Source organism: Rhopalosiphum padi, chromosome 3 (assembly GCF_020882245.1).
Source record: "Rhopalosiphum padi isolate XX-2018 chromosome 3, ASM2088224v1, whole genome shotgun sequence".
NCBI classification, from domain to species: domain Eukaryota; kingdom Metazoa; phylum Arthropoda; class Insecta; order Hemiptera; family Aphididae; genus Rhopalosiphum; species Rhopalosiphum padi.
The window spans coordinates 60,573,830-60,597,238 of record NC_083599.1 but is presented as its reverse complement, the minus strand read 5'-3'; the positions used below and the strand labels follow the sequence as shown (position 1 = coordinate 60,597,238).

Below are 23,409 nucleotides of genomic sequence, written 5' to 3'. Positions count from 1 at the left end.
GGGCGGATATGACAAGGTTATAATGTATACCATATATTATACAATCATACAATATATAATAATATATAATACATATTTAGATATATATATTGTACTACAAGGGCGAAATAATAGTGATTGATTATAATATTACTTAAAATTATAAAGTATTTATCAGTATGTAAGCGAATTACAATAACTTTCTAATAACTACCAATAAATGTATATAATATATTATTATTATATTATGTTAAAGAATACATAATAAAATTATTTCGAGACGCATAATAATTGTATATTGTTTGTATAGCGCACAGGCGTCTATGACAAGTGTGTTATTAAGTTCCACGACTTATCGAAACGGGTACTCCACTACTCCAGGTATTAAGTATTTAACGACGACATCGCATTTTCTGATTTACATGTAGACGACGTGTATATTATTAAGTAATATTATGTTCCCTAATTATTAACTATCGTTCTGCGATTATTATGCACCTTTATGCGCCTCGACACGTTTCGTTGTACATTGTGTGCAACGCCATTATTATGCAACGTTCATGTGCTTACGAACACGATAACATTATAATGTGAACTACGATACCTATACCCGTAGTTATCTAATTGTAATGTATGTACCTACATATATATATATATATATATATAACGCGTGTTCGCGCCGTATAGATTTTCACTTTGTCATATTCGGCGGCTGCGCCTCTGACCATAATGAAATAAGATATCACACCGTGAACCGACGTTATATTATATTGTTAAATAAATTACATTCCGCGTGATCGTAAATCGCAGCTTTCATTTTTCGCTCTCAGTCTAGCGTAAAAACGGCCATCGAAATCCGATTTTATAGCCATTATATCATATTTCGCGATGTAAACAGGAGCACAGGATCTATTCCATACGGGAATGAACGAAAAAAAGGTGACATAAAGTACACGCACTTATTTTACTCTACTGTTTAACCTCCTTAAATAAGCTATGCGGTTGTTTTAAAGTGATAAACATGTGAATATTGACAATATTGTATATGTAATAGAAGAGATTAATGATGGGTATTATGATGATATCTTAATATATTTAGAAAATTTATATGTTTATCGCCTGAAGCGGCGGTAAACTTTTCCGATTTTCTAAATTACTAAACTCTTCTAGATTAACATTTTATTTACCAGAAGGAAATATGTAAACTTTCATGTTTTGTTTTAAATGTTATGTTTGGAATGTTTATGTATTACATTAGACGCAATAATACCATCACAAAACGATAAATTAAAACTTTTTGGTTCGTACTTATATATTGATAAAGATATTTTATATTCTCCAAAAAAAAAAATTTAGTTCTTGTGAATCATTTTTTCTAGTAACAGCATCAATCTCAATTTATATCATAGTTAATGCCCTAGATTCTAGAAGATTTTCAAACGAAAGTGTATTTAAAAATTCATTGTTACGATAAATAAAATAAAATAGGTAAAAACTCTAATATCAAAAGTAAAGATCAATTCATATCACAAAAAATTATAGATTATTTTACTTTTCGTGTCAACTGCATAATACGCACACTTGCATTTCCGTAAATCAGAACTTGCAGTATACTGCAGTTGGTATAGGATGTCGTGCGATAAAATCATGAAAGTGGTATCCGTTTTAGTATTTTATGCATCAAACACGACTGACAGTAACAAATGAGTTAAACATGCACACAAACAACATACAATAAGTGAATTTAATAATATTATTATATCATTGATAACTGCATTTTTTAGTTCTGTTTTCACTAATAATCAAGAACAAATTTTAATGCTCCCTAGTCGTCTAGTGTATTATTATTATTGATTTAGTTATAACAATAATGTTATTATTTATTGTGGCCGCCTATTTACGATTACCAGTTAATAAAGGCAGTAAATACTGTGACGGCAAACGATAAGAAGTGATAATAATATATTTATGATCTAAATACCTCAATTGTTTGTGTAGGTACAACTACTAGCAACCAACAGGTACTTATTAATATGTTAGTATTGTATTATATTGTCACTATAAAGTAGTTAACATTACAAATAAATTCAAGAAACTATGTAATAATATTAGGTACATATATTATGTTACAACATTTTTAGTGTTATAACATACTGCGTTACCGTCATTTATAAACAAATACTAGCCATTGAAAAAAATTATACATGTTATAATTAAAAAAAAATATTAGCCCACGATTCCAAGATAATACCTACCCATATGCTACTTGTTATTACTTAGTTTTTTATTGGATAGACATAAAATTATATGATACAAATTTATATCAAGTATGTGTAGGTATATAGTGTATAATATAAAAGTACCTATTTAAATGCCAAGTGTTGAACCGTTGAGAAAGTGTAACGATTAAGTCAGTTGGCTTAAACTTGCAGGACAGATTCTTTTTAAATTTAAAACATTTTATAGTTTCAAAAAATACAAGAACCCAGAAGGTCATTATTTTCTGTATAAATTAGTTTTCGATTTTTGCAGGCCTGGATAAAATGTACTTTTCTTCCAACATTGGCCGTTGATATAAATGACAAAAACTCGCGTAACCGGGGACCGAACGCAATCAAATACATACAATCTTTCTACTTAACATATAATATACAATAATTATATAGAAACCGGTTACAATAATATATTATTATATATTCTTAAAAAACTGAAATCCATCAGTGTATTTAGATCGCAATGTGTACATAATGTTTATTGATGTAATCGAAAGCGCTTCCGCGACAAGCTTAGTTTTTTTTCCAAAAACAAAAAAAAAACTGTCACACAGTTTTTGCAATTCTCGATAGCGAATACGCATAGAGACATCATAGCGGAAAAAAACCAGTAAATAATTTTAATGAGTTTAATAATGTTTTAGATTATGATATCAAAAAATTCATACACTGGAATATTTATTGATTATTATAAATTATAATATAATATTATGTTAAAATAATAATAATAATATTAATACATATTTTTATTTTTTAACACAACTTAAGCAGCAATTTATTCTTTCATATTAATATACTGTCGTTGTGTTATTTAAAAGTGACTAAAATACTATTTCCATAAACAGGTTTTTAGTAATTTAGGGCCACACGGATTTGTAATTACTTTGGTATCTATAAGATATATCGTGTGTATGATATGTATTTTAGAATCCCGCCGAAGGTTAGAACGAAATAGTAGCAAATTAATATTACAACTGATGATGTTTTAATATTACATTTAATGACGTTCTACCTTCTCTCTCTCTCTCTTTTCAGACATTAGATGTTATTTCAGATGTATTAATATTCGGATAGCGTTATTATATATTATATCCGCATTAAAATTTTAAATACATTAAAAATAATACCACGCGACATGTATGAGAATATGAAGTATGCATTTACCATTTTTGGTCATGTGACATCATAAATCATGTACAATATAATGTTTTCATTTTTTATCGTAATAAAATATGGATCTATACGCGACATAGGTCGTATTCAAATGATCGTAAATAATAAATACTTAGCATGCAAAATTATATTGTTAAGCTATATATTATGATGTAGGTATATACTGGGTGATCGATCTAACACAAGACACCCATTATTTCAAATAACTGAAATAACACTATAATTAATATAACGTTTTTTTTTTAAATACTTTTATTCTATAACTTTAAGTAATTATTACATGACAACATTTTTTAATAAAATTAATATTTTTTACTATTTTATATCGTTATTATGTTTTTAGGCTTTTATTCTTTCGAATGACATATTTTTTTTTTATTTCCAAAGAAGAACATTAATCGAAGTATTTCGATTTATAAAAATCAAATTTTGGTCAAGTAATTTATAGATTATAAGTGTTAAAAAGTTCAAACAAGGGGAGTAGTGGACCAATATTTCACCATTTCACTCCTCTCAAAAACTCGTTTTTTTATGTATCGAAGTACTCTAAAAAATATAAAAAATAGTAAAATTGGAATTCGACATTAAAAACATGGACATTTTTAAAAAATAAAGAATAAAAAATTGTGTTTTTAACGATTTAAAATGATTTAAACGAATATTTTCAAAGACGTTGATAGTTTATAAAATAATTATAGTGTCTTATGTTAAATCAATGGATAAGTCCATATGTTTCAGGAAATATGTAAATATTTTTGACACGATGTGCAACGATTAATAGGTATTTGATATAATTTGAATGATAATTAAAAATAAGTTACCTATTATCGACATTTATCATTATATTTTTTCTTTTTTAATTTTACATTATTTATTAAAATGAAATATTACCCATTATTCTTATTTTTTTTATTATGTGTCACAGTGTGAAATATTTTAATAGTGTGTCACACTAATACAGATATTAAAAAACACTACGTTAAATGTATCACCCGGTATAAAATGCAAAAGAAAGACAATTAATCGATTAGATAGTATATAATATTATTCTTTGTACCCATAATATACTTATGAGTTATTATATGACCTTGATTTATAAATAAAATGTTTCAGTAAATAATTGAAAACTGTTTTGTAAGTTAGGTATTTCGTTTTTTTTCAGTTAAAACGTTTGAAAATTAAAAAAAAAAACAAATTTAAAATCATTTTAGATGGGTTTTGATTGAGACAATTTATAACCTTCAAAATTTAAAATGTAATGAACAACATAAATAATTCATGTATACTTAAATAAATTGTATAGCCATTCTATACCTATATAAATATTCGAACGCTCACACACATATTGTTAATATTATATAACTATAGGAGGTACTACCTAAAAAACAACAAGACAGGGTCGAATGATTGTTTGAAAGTAAAAACTCGAATGTGCATTTCGTCGGTCAAACATGACAATTTTTTTCCCTTCGATAGAAAGCGACTTAAAATTCATTTGACGAGGTTCGCACAAACGTCTAAACTCACATACCCACAAGACATAATATATATAACAGTATATATAGTATCTACTCTCAAGGGGGACACTTTAAATCTTTGACATAACTTAATAACTACAATATAACGTTTCAACTTTCATTTCAAAAGGCAATATCGAAAAATTAAAATTAACTTTCTAATTCAATCTTCAATTGATCAATAATTGGTCGCCGCTGATAAAAGATTTCAATCCATTTTATTATATAATGTAAGTATACAATATTATAACAATAGTAAAAAAATATTTATTAATAACGGAATAACACGCACGTACATAGGTACAATTTTTTTAGGTCCAATTTTTTATTGGATCATTAAAATAATATTTGTTGACGTTTAATAATTTTTTTCGTATTTCTAAATTTCAAATTCTTTGCGAGTTTAGTCAAAAACGGGAAAATTCAAAAGAAAAATGGAAACATAGCTCCAAAATTTAAGACAATCTTCATTCTACTCATTAATGTAGGACGGATGCAACTTCGGCATAATGCTGTACCGTATATATACATATGAATGCTTGATCGCGCGCGTCTGACACAACGATAATGCACGCGCGTTTCGTATTCACTTTTGCTTTCCGTCATCTCTTGCATGTAGTGCCATCTAAATACGTTTCTAGAGAGTCACTGTAATGGATGTGTTAAATTTGAATTCAATGATATTGAACTAAAAGGGATGCTGATGACATGAGTTATACGTATTTATAGTGTGCGTTTTTAATCAGATATTATTAGATATTACATAAACTATTATTTATTATGCATTAGGTACAAGTCGAATTCGATTAGACGATTAATATTAATATTGTAATTTGCCGAGTCATTCGAACCGTCATTACATCGGAGTGGACCTCGAGTTACACAAACGTATAATAATAATAATAATAATAGTAGGTAACATGTATTCGTATCAGTCGAAATATATATCACTAACACATGCGCTCATACACCTATTGGCTATTATATTATTATTACATGCGGATACCCATATAATATGTACACATATATATATATACTACACACACATATATATATATAATATAACGTTCGATCGAGTGATATGGTTTCGACCGGTTCGGTTGTGTGACGCAACGCGACAATGATATAATAATAAGAACAGTTCAATAAAAATATGTCCTAGTCGTGTCGACAATGTACCTATATAATGTTGCTGCTGCTGTGGCTGTAGTATAATGACTGATCGTCATAATAAAATCGTCGTGTCAGAGGGTAGACATTTTAAATAATAATTTATCGTAATAATTGTGATAAGTGGCGGTGGTTGTTGGTGTGCTCGAAGATAGGCGTAAGTCATTATATATACTCGTAGTATCTTGATTCTTGATATATATATATTTCACATGTTAACCCATCCGCACGGATGCAAACTGCAGCTTTGAACACAGGTTTTTCAATGAAAATCGTAAGGTTTGTGTGTCTGTGTGTGTGTGTATATAAGTGCATTGCAGTTCTCAGGGATGTAGCACACGAATGAACGTTCGAAAATATTACTGTCGATAGTTGTATATATTACAGAACGAAAAATTGTATATTATATATTTATATATTATACATACATGATATACAAAACTCATACACAATACACTTTTCCGTGCAATTACATACATACATATTAATATACGTATTTTTTTAGACCTCTGTGATCGCTCAATTGTTTCGTGTTATAAATACAAAATGGATAAAATTGTCTGAAACGCGTGTAAAACATTCAGGAACAATAATGCAGTTAGTACATTCACTACAAATACAGATTACATTTAAAGGTAAACGAGAAGGAAAAGATAATATATGTAATTAGTTACAAAGTGTACAGTGAATTAAGTAATACATATAATAAAATATTTAAGTGTGGTAGGTAAGTGATTTTAAACATATTATGACGTGGCGGCGGCGGCGGTGTAAAATGCAAAAGCACATAATAACACTAAACAGTATTAACTGGAGTATTATGAGTATTGTCAGTTTGCTCCAAGGTTCAACAAAGTATATGTTATGCACGATGCAGAGAGAACAATATACGATTTTATCATTTGTATCCACATAATATAATATTATATTTTTTTATTATCGATGTAATTTTATTTTATTTTGTTGTAACGCAAATAGCAATAAATTAATCGAATCGTATCGAAATGTGTACTGTTGTATTCTGTTGCGGTTGTCGTTTCAAACTCATATGGACAACAGTATTAATGGAAAAAACACTTCTAACAATAAATTAACAATATTCAAAAAATAATTCCGTGGAACCGCGGAAATGAATACACATCGACCACACGTGCACATGTATTAAGAGTTTGCACAGTACACTGATTTCTGTTGTAAGCCTATATTATATCACTCAGAACTTGGCTGAATTTGCTTTGAAAACCTTTTTAAATGCTAATAAAAAAATGTTTAATTTCACGTTCCTAAATACAATGTTATATTTGTAAGATTTCGTCGATTTCAATTTATAAAAATCAAATTTCGAACAAGTATTTAATTATTTATAAGTTTGGACGATCGAAGCAATTAACTAACATTTTACGGAATACCACTATTATAACACTCCACTATGCTTATCTGAACTTTAAATACTGATCTCATGAACCGTAAAATTGTCCGAAATTTGGTTTTTTTAAATTAAAGTAGGTACTTACACCAAACAGTATTCTACTTTTATAATAAAATAAAAATCGATACTGTCGTTTAAAAAATTAATAAACTTAATGAAAACGATAAAAAGTAATATATATATGTACCTATATGTGATAACATGGTATTAAAATAGTTTTGTAACAACTTAAAATTATGTAAAATATATATATATATATATATATTCGTTAGAACTTTAAACGTTTTTGAAATGATAAGTGTTCATCTTACCAATAGTAATGAGCATATGGACGTGGACCTGGATTCCCATTATTATTAGCATTATACGGTTATGTAAGACCGAAACAATCGTGCAAGTAAAAACTATACGTCTGAATAATATTATGTTTCTATTACGAGCGTAATTTTATAATATGGGTAGGTACGCCGTACGCGACAACACTTTACGGACACGTCGCGGTCAATATGTAAATAATAATATAATATGCGTGCACTTGCACACATATTTGCATGTGCTTAAACGACGTCCGTCGACTACAATAATAATAATAATAAAGTCTGCTCTAGAAAACTCGTCTGCGCGATGTCGTCGACCGTCGTCCGACAAAAGTGAAACTTCTAACTCGTGCCAACGTTTTCCACGATGTTTCATCATGAGGTATCTTTAATCGGGGGGTGAGGCGGTTAGATGACTTATAAAAAATGCCCACGGGAGCAATTGTTTTTTCTGTATAATAGAATATTAAAAAATCCTGTATAAAATGTACTGTTTGTATTTTGTCGAAAACCTAACCGATATACCTACGTTCATTACTACTTGTATATAATATTATATTACATCACAAGAACTCTATTGCGCTTGAGGTTTGAAAACTCGCAAATCAAATATACATTACGTTGGATTTATCAAACACGAATAGTGTAGTGAAAACAATACAAATAAAAAAAAATTGCATCAGTATAGAGCATATAATAATAGTAGCAGACAAATCATAATTCTTGTATTAAATATCAATTTGTTCTGAACATTTATTTTTATTCTGCCCTTGAGTTTAAAAAAAAATTCTCTCTCTCCAGAATATCGATCCTAATTGCTCGATATGAACGTCATGGAACTTAACTCGGACAATTTTTATAATGATGGCGGGCTATCTTTTCGATAAACCATAGAAAATTACGAGCCTACGAGAGCGTATAATATATTCTTAGCCCGCAAGTACGAAAACTGATAAATAATCTACATATTGTACAATGTTAAAATCGTATTAACGCTACATCTTTCTGAATTGAATTGAATCACTCCAAACAGCTATTCGATAAAATTAATTTGTTGATTTTTAAAATACTTCAATGCTTATAAATGTGTATGTACAACACAATATATATTTAGCTATTCAACTATTCGTACACGGATTTGGTGTAGTTTTTCCTCAAAAAGTAAATATCTATAAATATGTATACTAATATGCAGGTTTATAGCAAAAAAAAAAATCGTTCACTCGTCCGGTATACTTTATATTATGTTATACGAGTTTACATATATAATATGTGTATTATACACGAGTCGTGTGAATAATCCGATTCGTATAATATTTATTTCGCAACGCACGCGATTCGTATATATACTATTATAATAAAATATACCGCGAACGATATTCGATTTAATTAATTTTTTTCCAAACACCTCTCTCCCGGCAATGGTTGTCGACGTCTAATGTCAAGGTCGGTAGGAAAAAAAACAAAAAAATAATAATAATAATAATAATAATAAAAAATGATCTAGATCCTTATAGAACCCGAGCTACTGACAGCGGCGGCGGCGGTGGCTGCGATCTATGTGTATGTATGTGCCATGATTATATTATTATATTATTATGATTGTTGTTGTTGTTGGTACGTACCGGCGACGGAGGATAATATATTTTATTATCATATATGCTTTAACGCATATTATTCGTTACAATATGTCAGTATATATATATATATCCTGTTTGGCAAACTGAATACCTATATACTCGTACAACATATACCTACTCTGTGTTTATGAGCGTAAAAAAGGAATTTAAAAAAAAATTGAAAACAGTCGTGCTCTTTTAATAATAATATACGTGTTTTTTATTGAGCGAACAAAGAAAACGGCTATATTTCTTATAATTCAACGATTTCAGTGACTCGTATGACTCAAATACCGCGAAATCGGTGAAATAATATAATAATATTAACATTTATGATATCGTCTCTTGTGGCCGTTGTATGCACGTTTTATAATAATGATAATAATATTGTATACAAATGCAATATCTAACCTAACGCTGTTTGTATGATGTATAGTATAAGTGATACACGCACCACTTACCTTGCCATAGTGTATGTTTTGTTGCCAACGGCAATGTACCTATATTATACATTTATATATCATTTTCAATAATTATTATTAAACAATCAAATATAGGTACGGGCTATAGTTACGGTATTTGAAAATGTAATGATATCGCCTGAAACAAAATACCTCACGCAAACAGAATAAATTATTGATATATTATTTATTGCTTAATCGTCTAGGTTAGGATATGAACGATATCGGTACCTATATATAATACGGAAATAATGTTTTTATTTTTTTATTTTAGCAGACAATCGGCTAGCAAATAGATCGAATATTGCATTAGACGCTGTTGGTCAAGTTCGTTTTAAACCATTTTTTATAATTTTAGAAAGGTATATGGTCTAAGGTAGCGGTTCCCAACCCGTGGCACGTGTCTCATTACAGTGGTATGCGGAAAGCTTATAGGTACCTAGTGCAGAGGAAATTTCGCTTTTATAAGAAATAATTGCGAAGTTACAGCACAGAACTTATAGATATACAATAACAATTAAAAAATGATTGAAATAATATATTTTTTAACCAAATCGATTAAGATAATAACCGTTTATATATAATTTGACAATACTTAACGCCAAATCAAAAGACTTCATTCAATCACTTGATCATACAAAAGTATTAAGTCATTTTTTTTATCCATAATGCTTAGAGATTCGCAAAAATGTTCCATGACAAAACGCATGACTACATCAACTGTTTTAGTCACGCTTACCACGACTGCGAAACTTAAAATGACTAAAGCCTTTAGAGAGTTTTTAGGTTTGTTGTATCGTTTTATTATTTTAGAGTGCCTAATAACAAATTTTAAATATAAAAACATTACTAAAACGAATAACGCAATAATAATAATAATGTTTTCTCGCGTGTCGCGTGTCACCCGTTCGATAGCTAACAGAATACAAATACAAAATATATACATAATATTTTACACACAAAAACATTCGTACATTAATTAAAATGTTATTTCGCCGACTGGTTTTCCGAAATCCGTGTTGCGAGTTTTAATTATTTTGTTATAAGCGACGAAAATGTTTTAAAATAATTACCATTTTTATTTTTACCATCGTCTCGGGACTACATGACATATATGTACCTCGCGAAAATTGATTTAAGTTGATAATAGATCAATGATCATCGCAGATTAACCCATACTATATACTACCGTGGCCTAAAGTACAGCACTAATCATAATCAGTGGCATTTATTATATAGGGTGGCTTAGATATAGGGTGGCGATAGGCCACGAATCTCTAAATGCAAAATTTAAATTAACGAACTTAAAATATAACATGTATGATAATGATAGTTTTGTATGAATTACTAATTGCACACTTTTAAAATTAATTTCTTAAACATTTATCTAATAAGTCTTTGATGCTTAGCATTAATATGTCAATAGAAAAACATATTTTTCAAAAACTATATTTTGACGAATTGATCGGCTATAGTAGAATTAAAGTCAATGAAATAACGACTTAATAATTATTTCCATCGTATTGTTTTTATAAGTATTGCTATAATGCTCCTTAACACGATTTTATATTTAAGTTTTGTATTAACATCCAATTAATTTATTTTGCGTTAATCAATTATTAAAATGAAATGTTTATTTTTCTGTTTAAAATAGTGAAGGGCTATCTTTTGCTTATCGTACAATTTTTATTGGCGCTTGAAATATTTTATGCTACGGGCCCCTGTAATCCTGGCTACGCCACTGATCACAATAATATATTTATTATTATTTTCATCACGACGTTTTCTAGGGAAACTGACTATACACGCGTCGTCGTCGGCTGCAGAACTATGTGAAATGGACTCGGCGCGAATAGTTGAAGGAGAGAAAAAATTGTATCCGCCGGAGGTCGTTTGTTTGTTTATATATTTATTTATTATATACACTCATACCCCGGAATAATACGTATATTATTATGCACGATATGCATATATTATACACGGATACGATTTACAGTGTATAGTAACTATACATTATATGGTACGCTACCGGTCGGTCGCCGACACTTGCGTTTAAAATAATATTATATATTACGTAGACCGCCACCACCACCGTCCGCCCGTCCACCACCGGTCTAATATATTATTCCCGATCGTAGTGTACACATTATAATAATATACCTCTATAGTCTATAACGTAAGCTCTATAAATTTTATATAGTAATACGTTATTATTTTGTACAGATCGTTGAAATTTCACTGCTGTCGAGACCCCGTACACCGCGAGATAATGTGGTGCGTATATATACCGGGTGATCCATACAACGTAAGACACTCATTATTTCAAAAACCATTAAAGTTATTTGAAAAAATATTCTTTTAGAAAATTTTAAGTCATTAACAACATTTTTCTAAAAAAAAATGATATTTTTTAACTTTTTTTAATGGCAACACGCATTTTAATTCCTTATTCTAAAGTAGATTATTATTCGGAGTATTTTAATCCACAAAAATCTAATTTTAACCGAGTAATTTATTAGTTATACTTATAACCTATAAATATTTTAAAGTTTTCATTAGTGAGGTGGAATGGTACAGAGGCAGGCGTGTGCTCCACAAAATGTTGGTCTATACTAATTACTACTTATGACTAATAAACTATTTTACCATGCAAAATTTGATTTTTATAGATCGAAATACTCCTGATAATTTTTGTTTCGTATTTAAAAATCAAAAATGCAATTTGCCATTAAAAAAAATAAACTAAAAAAAAAAAATAGTAAAAATGTTGTTTTATAACGATTTAAAAATATGTAAAACAAATATTTTCAAAAACGTAAGTGTTTCCTGAAATAATGAGTGTTTTACATTAAATGTATCACCCCATATATGAGTATTATGTATACGTGCAAGCTTTATATTATAATATTATGCCTCATAATAATTATTATAAAACGAACATGCCATTAAAACGAAACACGTAGTACGACCGACGATTATTATTATTATAATAACGATCGATCGATCGGCCGACCAATCGATATTATCTCACTGCAACCACCGCAAAACCGGTAGCTGTGGTGCATTTTATTATCGGATAAGACGAGATTTATTCATGATGTCAGGTGTGTGTGTGTGTGTAGGCACCATGTTGATCTAGGCTACAGGTACATTGCGTTATCTCGGTGCCGAATCGTCGGATTCCGAACAACTGCACCGCGACTGCCAATAACTGTATAATATCATTATAAATTAGACAGCTCGGCGACGGACGATGCGTAAATATACATACATTTATTATATATATATATAGGTATTATAGTACCTATATTATTATACCTATATTTATGCGTATTGAATTTCAGTGGCGTCATTTGTCATATATACACACGTTTGCCGTCGCGGTGTCTGGTGTGTACATAACTGCAGGTTTAATAATATTCACAATCTTCCAGAGTCGTCGAGTTTTTACTTTTTAGCATTCTCCGGTCTTGCATCACGCGAGGTATGTATAACAATCAGTGATGTGAAAATTTCCTGCGATATTCTCGAGACCGGGCATTTATAAGGAAAATTATCATATATTTCAGTATCTATAATTTAACTCATGGCCATAAATTATTTGAATGACTAATAATTTTTGTGCAAAATATTATGGGAAGGTTTTTCGGTGATTATAAAATTATATTATTACATACAAATATACAATACCTATATTTTACAAGTATAATTCAAGTTACTCACTTAAATGTAATGAAACCTACTGGCAGGTGCGTCAGTGAAAAGATTTGACTTTAAATTGATGTGAAATAGGTAGGAGAATAGACCCGAAATATTCTTTGTTTTCTGGAACGTTCTTCAAGGAATATTCCTTGCGATACATCACACATCACCAACAACAAAATAATGTTTTAAGATGTGTAATATATGTGGTACAACAAAAAAATCTGCTGTCTACACTTCACCCTCGTGTCAAATCGTGCACATAAATGGTTCTTATTTACGTAATTCAAGTACGTATTATGAACGACATAATTTGATCTGATAATTTTTCAAAAGCATTTTTTTACTATTTTTATTATTCAAATATTTTGATGTTTTTGAAAGTTATTGGTTATAGGTATTAAAAAAAAATCATGCTGGTAATTAAAAAGTTACACACGAAATCAGAACAATTTCGTTATTTTATGTTATGACTAAAAGTGAAAAAATCTTGCAAATTTTATTTAATTTTTTTAAAACATTAAGAAATTAAGATTTAAGATTAATAATATTATTTATACTTAATATTAATAATGTACATTGTATGAAATTAATGTTTATGTTATAGGTATCGTTATACAAAGTATAAAATATTAAATTAGGAAATAATCAAATTTTTATCGACTAACCTACGTTGTTTCACCCGAAATGTCTATTTTACCGTCAGTGTGTAATCTAAATTCATAATACGACAATTTTTGTACAAACGCTTAGTACAGTTCCGGCTATCATCGCATAGAACTTAGGAAATCAAAAATGCCCATGTAACAATTTAACTGTTTTCGAATAATCTAAATATTTGAAAATCATATCACCAAAGTTTTTACTGAAAATACTTCACCCACTTGCAACACATAACCCGTTGGTCAAAAAACTGGCTTTGGAAATAATTTTGATATAATAATCGTTTTGCATGCGTAATTAAATATTGAAAAGGCCGTTGTAATCAATTATGTCAATATAAAATAGAATAATAATAAATCATAACACGAATAGTAATCGTCTTATTAACATCGAAACCGTCGTCAGGTTCGGAGATAAATTATCATATTATGCAATCGCAAATAATATTCCATTAGTCCTAGTGCGACCGTTCGCCCACGCACCAATATATGCATATGATATAAAAACCTCATCGTATACACGCGCGTGGGACCCGACCGTTGTCCACCGGCTGTGGCAGTTTGTTAGCGACGTCCGCCACTGCACCTTGCCCGCCCGACACGCCTCGAAAAACATATTATAGCGCTTAGAAAAAGCGAGCTATCAAATATTATCATTACTATTCGTAATGTAGTTACAATATGTGACCGTTTTCGGATTTCCACATCGTCGCCGCCACCGTAAATCTCTCTTCGGAGTGAAAAATATTGTAATCGCGCGCAACATGCAGATCGCTTATTTATTTATTTTAATTTCCAACGAGTGTGTTTGACGAGGACAGTGTCATACGAATATATAGAATCGGCGTTATAGTACGCGTACACGAGCGGGACAGAGGGAAAGTGATATTCACGCATCGGAAATGTATCAAAATTATATTAACACGTAACTACCTATAAAGTATACTTTTAGACTTTGGATAATTTTATAGTTATTTAAATGAGCAATATAATGTATACACGTGACATGAAAAAAACATATTCTAATTAAAATAATTATACTATATGATTTGTTGTCTAATCATAAAAATAATAATAATATGTCTTATGTCAAAAACTCGACGAATATTATAATATTTTATATGGCGCAGAAACAGTATCGCAATGAGCGAGAATTTCATTATTTCTATTGACGTAAACCGATATAAGCAAAAAAAGATTTCAAAGACGGTCACAAAAAATAAAATACGATGAACATAATAATACAATAAATGTCTATTATTGTTATTATAGGTGTTTTCCATTTATATTGAGCTAATTATCTGAAGGACATGAAAATTGTACTGCACCAAAATTGCATTTAAATTACGTCATGATATATTCCAGATAGTACACCCTAAATGCCACCTGATAACCAATATCGTGTACCTAATTATAATTAAAAACATTTGTAGTTAAATAATTCTCGTCAGTGCCTTTATATTATTGCATAGTAATGGACTAAAGGACTTGTGTAATGCTTGTGTTCGAGTTTAGTGTGCTTATATTTTATAGGAACTTATTCAAAAAATATATATGATATGCATTCCATTGAACAAAATAAAATAAATTGTCAACTATGTTGGAAAGAGTACAATATTATGTACGTCGTTAAGTATGTTAACTGAGGGAGAAGTAGATACATAGTGAAAGCAATATCACACTGACTAGTATAGTGGTGCCGGCTCGATTAGAAATAACATGTTGACAAAACCAGCAAGATCTTACAATGTAACGATAAAAATATAATCTAGATACATAATATTATGTCTTTTTTTTCATTTGGATTTATCAACTCTATGTGTTACAGGCAGCGTGACTGCGTTGTTTTCTTCGAACGAGAATCTAGTCATTTAGTAATAATATCGTTTTAATAGATACTAAAGGTACTTTCTACGGCATATCTAAAGGTCTAAAATCATATTTGCGGACTACTTAATCGTTTTATACTTTTTCAAAACCTTGGTTTCATTACCACGTGCCTATACCAAATTTTAATTTTCTAACGTGTATTTCATTTTTGCCATTTATTTGGTCTTTATAGATCACAAATTGGGTATTAATTGTTAGATGTGCAGAATAATTTATTACATTTAAGTAGGTGATCTAGTTTAAGTCTAAGCATCTGTTATTTATATAGATCGTGTAAATATTAATTATTTATAATTTTTATTCGTATAAGTTTAAGCTGTACACGACTTTTTACCTACAATTTTTACTGAACATTTATTAACGGTGTTAATATTATATTTTATAATTATTATAAGTACCTGCTGTAGTATGACTTGTCCGTGGCGTAAGTTGTCATCATGACGTCCGGTGGTACGGGGTCGTTGGAGCCACTGTGTTGGTCAGCTACGTAGTTGATCAACATGTCCAGGTCTATAAATTCCTCGGTCCCGTAGCCTACAGGGTCCTGGGGTGGAGGCTGGTGTTGATGGTGCTGGGCGTCGTCAAGTGAATGGTTGTCGACGTCGGGTGCCATCGAGTAACTTCGCCGGTGGCCGTCTGTTGACGGGACCAACCCGGGGACGGTTCCCGATCCGCACATATATACTGGTGAGGCCTGCGGACCTGTTGGGTTGCCCAGCCAGGAGATTGTATCCTGCCACACTTGCCAGTCATCCTGCAACAAAAATCGGACGGAAATCAGTTCAGCTAAACATTTTAATGTTGTTCATTTCATACAATAATAAATAATACGGATAAGTATATTATAGGAATACAAAATTAGAGAGAAAGAATTAACACAAAATATGCACTTATATAAGTTATGAATCGTACCTAACGGTTTTAATACTTTATGGCCTATTTATAACCTATTTCTCTCATTATATTATAGTAATGAATAAACTGGTACCTGTGTAATACCATTTATGATTTCTGAGATATATAGTTATTAATTAAGACTTTATCTAATCATAATCACGTATCTAATACCTGATACAAGTGATTAAAAACTACACAAGTAATAAAATAGATCAACAAAATGCTTTTTTTAATAGTACAATATACATTATTTACACAAAATGTTTTTTTTCGGCACTTGAAATAGATTTTTTTTTAAAGAAGGACGTATGGGTTTTAGTGAACTATTTTCTGACGCGTATTTGCTTATAAATTTAAATTCTATTATAAATCCAACCCGATAATGACACTATACACCACACACGATTTGAATATATTATATTGTCTTATTGTGTGTAGGAGTATCTATACAATATACATCAAGCACAAAAATAAATAGATAGGTGTCTAAAATTATGCATAAACGATTAAGATTTTGGCACACTCGTGGTGTGAAAGTTTGTTTTTTCTTTCGAAATAATATAATATGTGGTTCATTTATACATTATGTTTGAATCTATGTGTGATAACTTATTTTAATAATATGTATTATGATGGATAGTATATCTTGCCACTCGCGAACGCCGGCCCTGAATATAAATCGTACGTGTTTTAAATATTTTAAAGAAATTATTGTTGATTAAAACTTACATAGTCGAAACTAGCTATTACAGATATTCAATTTAGTAATACTAACCGAAATTATTAGCATAATTGGCGAACAATGTAGGTAAATAATATAGTAAATTGCGTTTATGTAATAGGTACAATTTTAAAAACGCGACGAGAAACCTCGAATTAAATCTATATAATTTTATACTGCAAATACTATAGGTACATGCTGTAATTCTGTAGGTACCTATTTATTATTTTAGTTTTCAAACGTATCCAGGATATCATTACATACGCTGCACTGTTGCACTATTTCATAACTAAGACACTAAGTTTATAATAAATATGGAATAAATTATAAAATACAAATTATTTAGTGTCGAGAAATATTCGATGTACATATACCAACACGGAAAACGGAAATTGATTTGATTTTAAATAGTTAACAGGACGATATTGAATAATCTCTTTTTTTTTTTTTATTTGCTAAAGACAAATTAGAATATTTTGTCATATTTTATTTTTCTGATAAATTTAATTACTTATTTTATTCATATTTTATTCGATTTTTTATATGTACGGTTAATACTATAATACATTCATTATGAATTATAAGAAATTAATAGTTAATTTTTATTTTTCTAAAAATATTCTTGTAGTAATGTTTACGCTAATTATCATACGAATGGATAATGATTGCTAGTTAACATTTCGATAGTAATTAACAGGGTTAGAGGTAGGGATATCATGTATTCAAATACCTCGAAAGTTGAAACATATATTAGGTATATTCTAACAAAACACAAAATAAGCATTGGAAATGCTAGTGCGTGCGATGAAAATATTAAAATTTTTATTTATTAAATTATTATAGAAACTAAATAACTAAGAGATTGTATTTGTAAAAATATTCCTAATAAATACAATTAAGTTAACAAATTACGAATAACCATATTATATTGCTATAAAAGTTAAAAGCACAAAAAAATATTATTACTGTCAATATATTATATTATGTACTTATACTACAATCTTATGCACTACATACGCACGTCGCACATGCACAAAAAACGGGGAACTTTATAAACATCATAATATACAAAAACAGGGATATCCGGTCAAATTTAAACTTCAGCTAGATATCGGTGATATCAATGGCTTAATATTAATTGAGAACCACTTGTATTATGTACGCTTATTAGTCCTTATATTTTAAATAAAATATTGGGGTCTTACGTGTTACGGGTGTTTTTCTATTCTGTTTATATATAAAATATAACGTACAGATATTTGTGTATAAGTGTGTGTACCGCAAACGTGATCGGTCTTAACGTCTAATTCCGCCGACAGCGAATCGAGATTAAAATTCGATGTAAGCATACGATAACAATGTTTTTTTTCTACCGTTTAACTAGCATCCGAATATCGCTTTATCATTATTATTTTTTTCGAATACGATTCATTGCGCGAGTTCGTTTGATTCCTGTTTGATTCGTAAAATGTATGAGATTAGAATACATGGTCAATTAACACGTTTAAAAAAAGAAAAGATCACGTCGGCTGATATTTAAAATTATAATTTTGTTATCTACCTATAACAAAAGTTATGTTTGAATTCGAACGGTTGAATATTATTTCGTGTAAATTATAGGTATACCTATAGCTCAAATACGATACGCTCGTCTATAGCCACACACCGAGTAAAAAATGTTTATGTATAATTAATAATTATAATTATACATCGTTACTAACATATAATTTAAATGGTGAATAAATAATTTTCCGATTCGCATTCCTAACCAACGAATTCCAAACTAATAAAAACACGAACAAAACAAGAATAATTTTCTTCCACCACAGTGTGACCATCTAAAACGATAATAATTAGGTACATATATAATCAATTAGGACCTATACCGAATTAGACGGCTAATTTCAGACCTATGGAAATGGACTAGAAGCAACTACGGTTCTCTCTATTCCAAGTCACACTATACAAGTGCTATCTGGATAGGTTGCTTCCAGAGTTGCCTGAATAAGACGAAAAGGGCCTGGAGCCCACGATGCTTCTACTGTCCAAACTAGTGTGATTAAGTTAAGTATATTTTCTTTGAATATGAAAGCTAAGATGAGACTCAGTATGAGATTTTTAGAAGGAAAAAAACCGAGGACACAAGATGTTGCCGACTTTCTAAGAGGGCCTGACTGCCTGAGATACCTGACGATATTAGTATAGAAAAACTGACTACTGCTAGGCTAGTAGGTATAGAAGTATAAACGCAAATTACTACGTTTACAGTGAAAATTTCGATTGATATCTATTTGGACCTCTATATACATGCGTCTTTTAACTAGTAAATATTGTATAGTTTTGCAATTGCTCTGCATACATGTTTTTCTATAGTTTTTAAGATTTTAATAAATCTCATAACTGTTAAATTATAATTATATTCATAAGCACAATATCGATTTTTATATTTGAGGAGCTAGCAAATTATATTGTAAATATACAAGAACAAATTCCCATCTACCAAATAAAATAATTACGAATTGGAATAAAAATCATGATTTTATATTGAACGAAAGATAAGTAAATAATTAAAAAAAAAAATAATAAATAAATAATAATAATAAATAATTTGATCAGACATCCTGCTAGATGCTGTAATCAAATAGAAATTTTAGTAAAATGCATGGTTAGGAAATAATACATTATCCAGGTCAAAAAATGTACTAAAATACCGAAATTAAAATATCCATCGTTATTCTAATATCTGGTAAAATTCTTCTTATTTAGCGTAAAAGCCAACGGTTAGGATAAAAATACAGTCGAGTCACGATAATTTAAAAAACTTAACAACTTTAATTTTTTATTATTCCCCTAGAAATATAAATTAATATAAATTCTAGTTAGATATCTCGAATAATGCATATGTATTATCTCGAAGCAAATTTTTATATCCCTTCAACTTCGAGCTATCGCAACTAGACTGTATATTTAATTATACCTAATATCAATTTATATATAATCATTTTAAACAATTCCATAATAACTAAACAAGTAAGATGAACCAAAATTAAATATATTTATACTTTTTAAACGCTGTACTGTAAGTCATCGATAAACTTATTATACAATATAGTTCAATAGTCATTAGTTAGTACTACACTTCTACATCAATTATAAAATAGTAATAACAAAAAATGATACAAATGTTAGCTTGAACTGACTTATTTTGTGTAGTTAGTACGAGATATATTTTCAAAATAAACCCAGTAAACATAACACTAATGACCAAACATTGTTTGATCCTCGTATATTTTAAATACCTACTTAAAATATTATTGTATTTGTTTTATTTTATTAAAAATGATATGCAACATATTATAATTATTATTTATTATTATTATTATTATTGACACTTTGGAAATCACTAAGAATTATTAACAAATTGATTTTTTTAATTTCTTTTTTTTATGTACATTCAGATTTACCTATTAACAAGAATAAAGTAATTTATTTAAGATTGGATGGTTGTATTTATAATTTATAAAAGTAATGTTATAATAATAACATATTATTATTATACTTTTTTAAACAGGCTATGTATTTTCTTCTTTTTTTTTAATTCCTATATTTTATCCTATTTGTTAGGTTTTTTTAATCCTAGTTTCTTATCCTATTTTCAACCTTGATTGTATTGATTTGAATATTTAAATATAGGATATTTTGTCCTTGGATATTTTCCCTAATACCGTAATAAGTAGGTATTCTATTATATTTGACCATAATTGTTATAGGTATTATAAAAAAAAAAGTTTAGTAATTTTATCTCCATTTTATTTTCTGAATCGATGTCCCTATATAATCTTATAGACTTATTAACTAACTTGATTGCTTAGTAGGTAACCGGAAAAAAATATTTAGATTTACTAGGTACCTGCATTGGATGAGTTTCAAAATGTTTTTCCCGGTTTTATAGTATTTTTATCAGGATACTTAAAAATAATTATAAATAATAAATAATATTTGCAACAAGAGAGTACACACATACATATGTCATATATAATATATATATGAAATATTTTACAAATATTATAGTTTTTAATTATAAGTACAACTTTGGTTTTCTATTTTGATGTATAATATTAACCATTTATAATATATTTTTTTAAGATTACAGCCATTCACTAAAATATTAGGTCATGTAAAATATACATCATTGAGTCACAACAATAATTATAATACAATGTGTAATAGTTTTATTGAACTGTGCACATAAATTATAACAGCTTATGAATTCAAAGAAAATATCGACGCATATATAAAATATGTGTTTCCGATGTATACTACGTGTCTACGTGTTGCAATATTTATTTACTCTGTACAAGACATTGTTTTAAGCTACATACTCGATAGAAGGATATACATTTTTTTTCTTATCATATTTCTTTTATTTTGTCGATAATTTTATAAAAAGTACAGTGGCTATACAATACAAGGCTGATACATGTAATTTAAAAAAAATAAAACGAGTGTAATTGTTGGGTAATATGTGAATTAAATTGGTTTAATTTAAATAATAAAGGACGTGCTATAACGTATTTATAAGGGGGTGTAAAGATACAAAGGAGCCACGCCACTCCCCATTGGCTGTTCCTATGCATGTATTTCATCAAATACTATAATAAATTACTCTATATAGGTACTTCATAGTCTCTTTAGTCTATATTTTAAAATATAACTTATAGAGTAGTGATTTATGATAGGTTACTATAATACGTATTACTGTATAAGACAAACGGTCATGATGGCTCATTTTTTTTATAACAAAAGTAGTTGGTTAGTACAAATCTGTCTTGTAGAATAAAATTTAACGTCCTGATGTCACTGTTGTTGATAATAAGTTCGCAATATTATTAGATATAAAAGAATATTTTCCTAATAATTAAGTGTATTACAATGAAAAAAAAATGTTTATGTTTATAAACAATGATTCCTATGATGTTATAGTATTTCTTAATAGTATATTATACTATCAAAAACATACATGTTGTCAAACAAACTTAACATTTTTTAAACAATGACTATGATTGGGTATATACATGATGTTATTTAGAATTATGCACCTCCCCCCATTTATTATTTTTAAATAGGCCCCTGGAACTTGAGGCCTATGCTGGTGTTGTGATTTGACCGCACAACCGACTGAGACCACGCAGCTTTGTATAATAAATTATAAATAAACTTCAAGAACTTGCTGTTTTTTTTCATTATTGATAAATGACAATAATACCAATAAAGGTAATAATATGATTATGATGCCAATAAATTATTACCAATGCGTATAACATGCAAACGGTGTGTCGGATAATAAAAGAAAGCTCACACAACTGTAATTACAATTATTGTTGATGTTATTATTATTAACATCGTGATTCGTTATTAAACAGTCGGTGGAAACTACGGATCATGACATAACAACCGCGCGAAGCAGCGACACTGGCTGTCGACCTATAATTGGACCAGTTAAGTATGACGATCGACGTTTCATTTATTTCGCGCTTACTGGCCTTATATTCTTATTCTTCTTGTTATTATCATCATTATTAGGTACACGTGTTTTGTT

General features: G+C 29.1%; 1 protein-coding gene across 1 annotated transcript in view; it reads right to left on the bottom strand.

The window, feature by feature from the left end:
• Nucleotides 1–23,409, bottom strand: part of LOC132924607 (Krueppel-like factor luna) — a 79,173-nt gene that overhangs the window by 4,434 nt on the left and 51,330 nt on the right. The window contains exon 2 of the mRNA XM_060989015.1: nt 16,591–16,946. Within this exon, the coding sequence (XP_060844998.1) occupies nt 16,591–16,946 (356 nt within the window). The remainder of the gene's footprint in view (nt 1–16,590; nt 16,947–23,409) is intronic.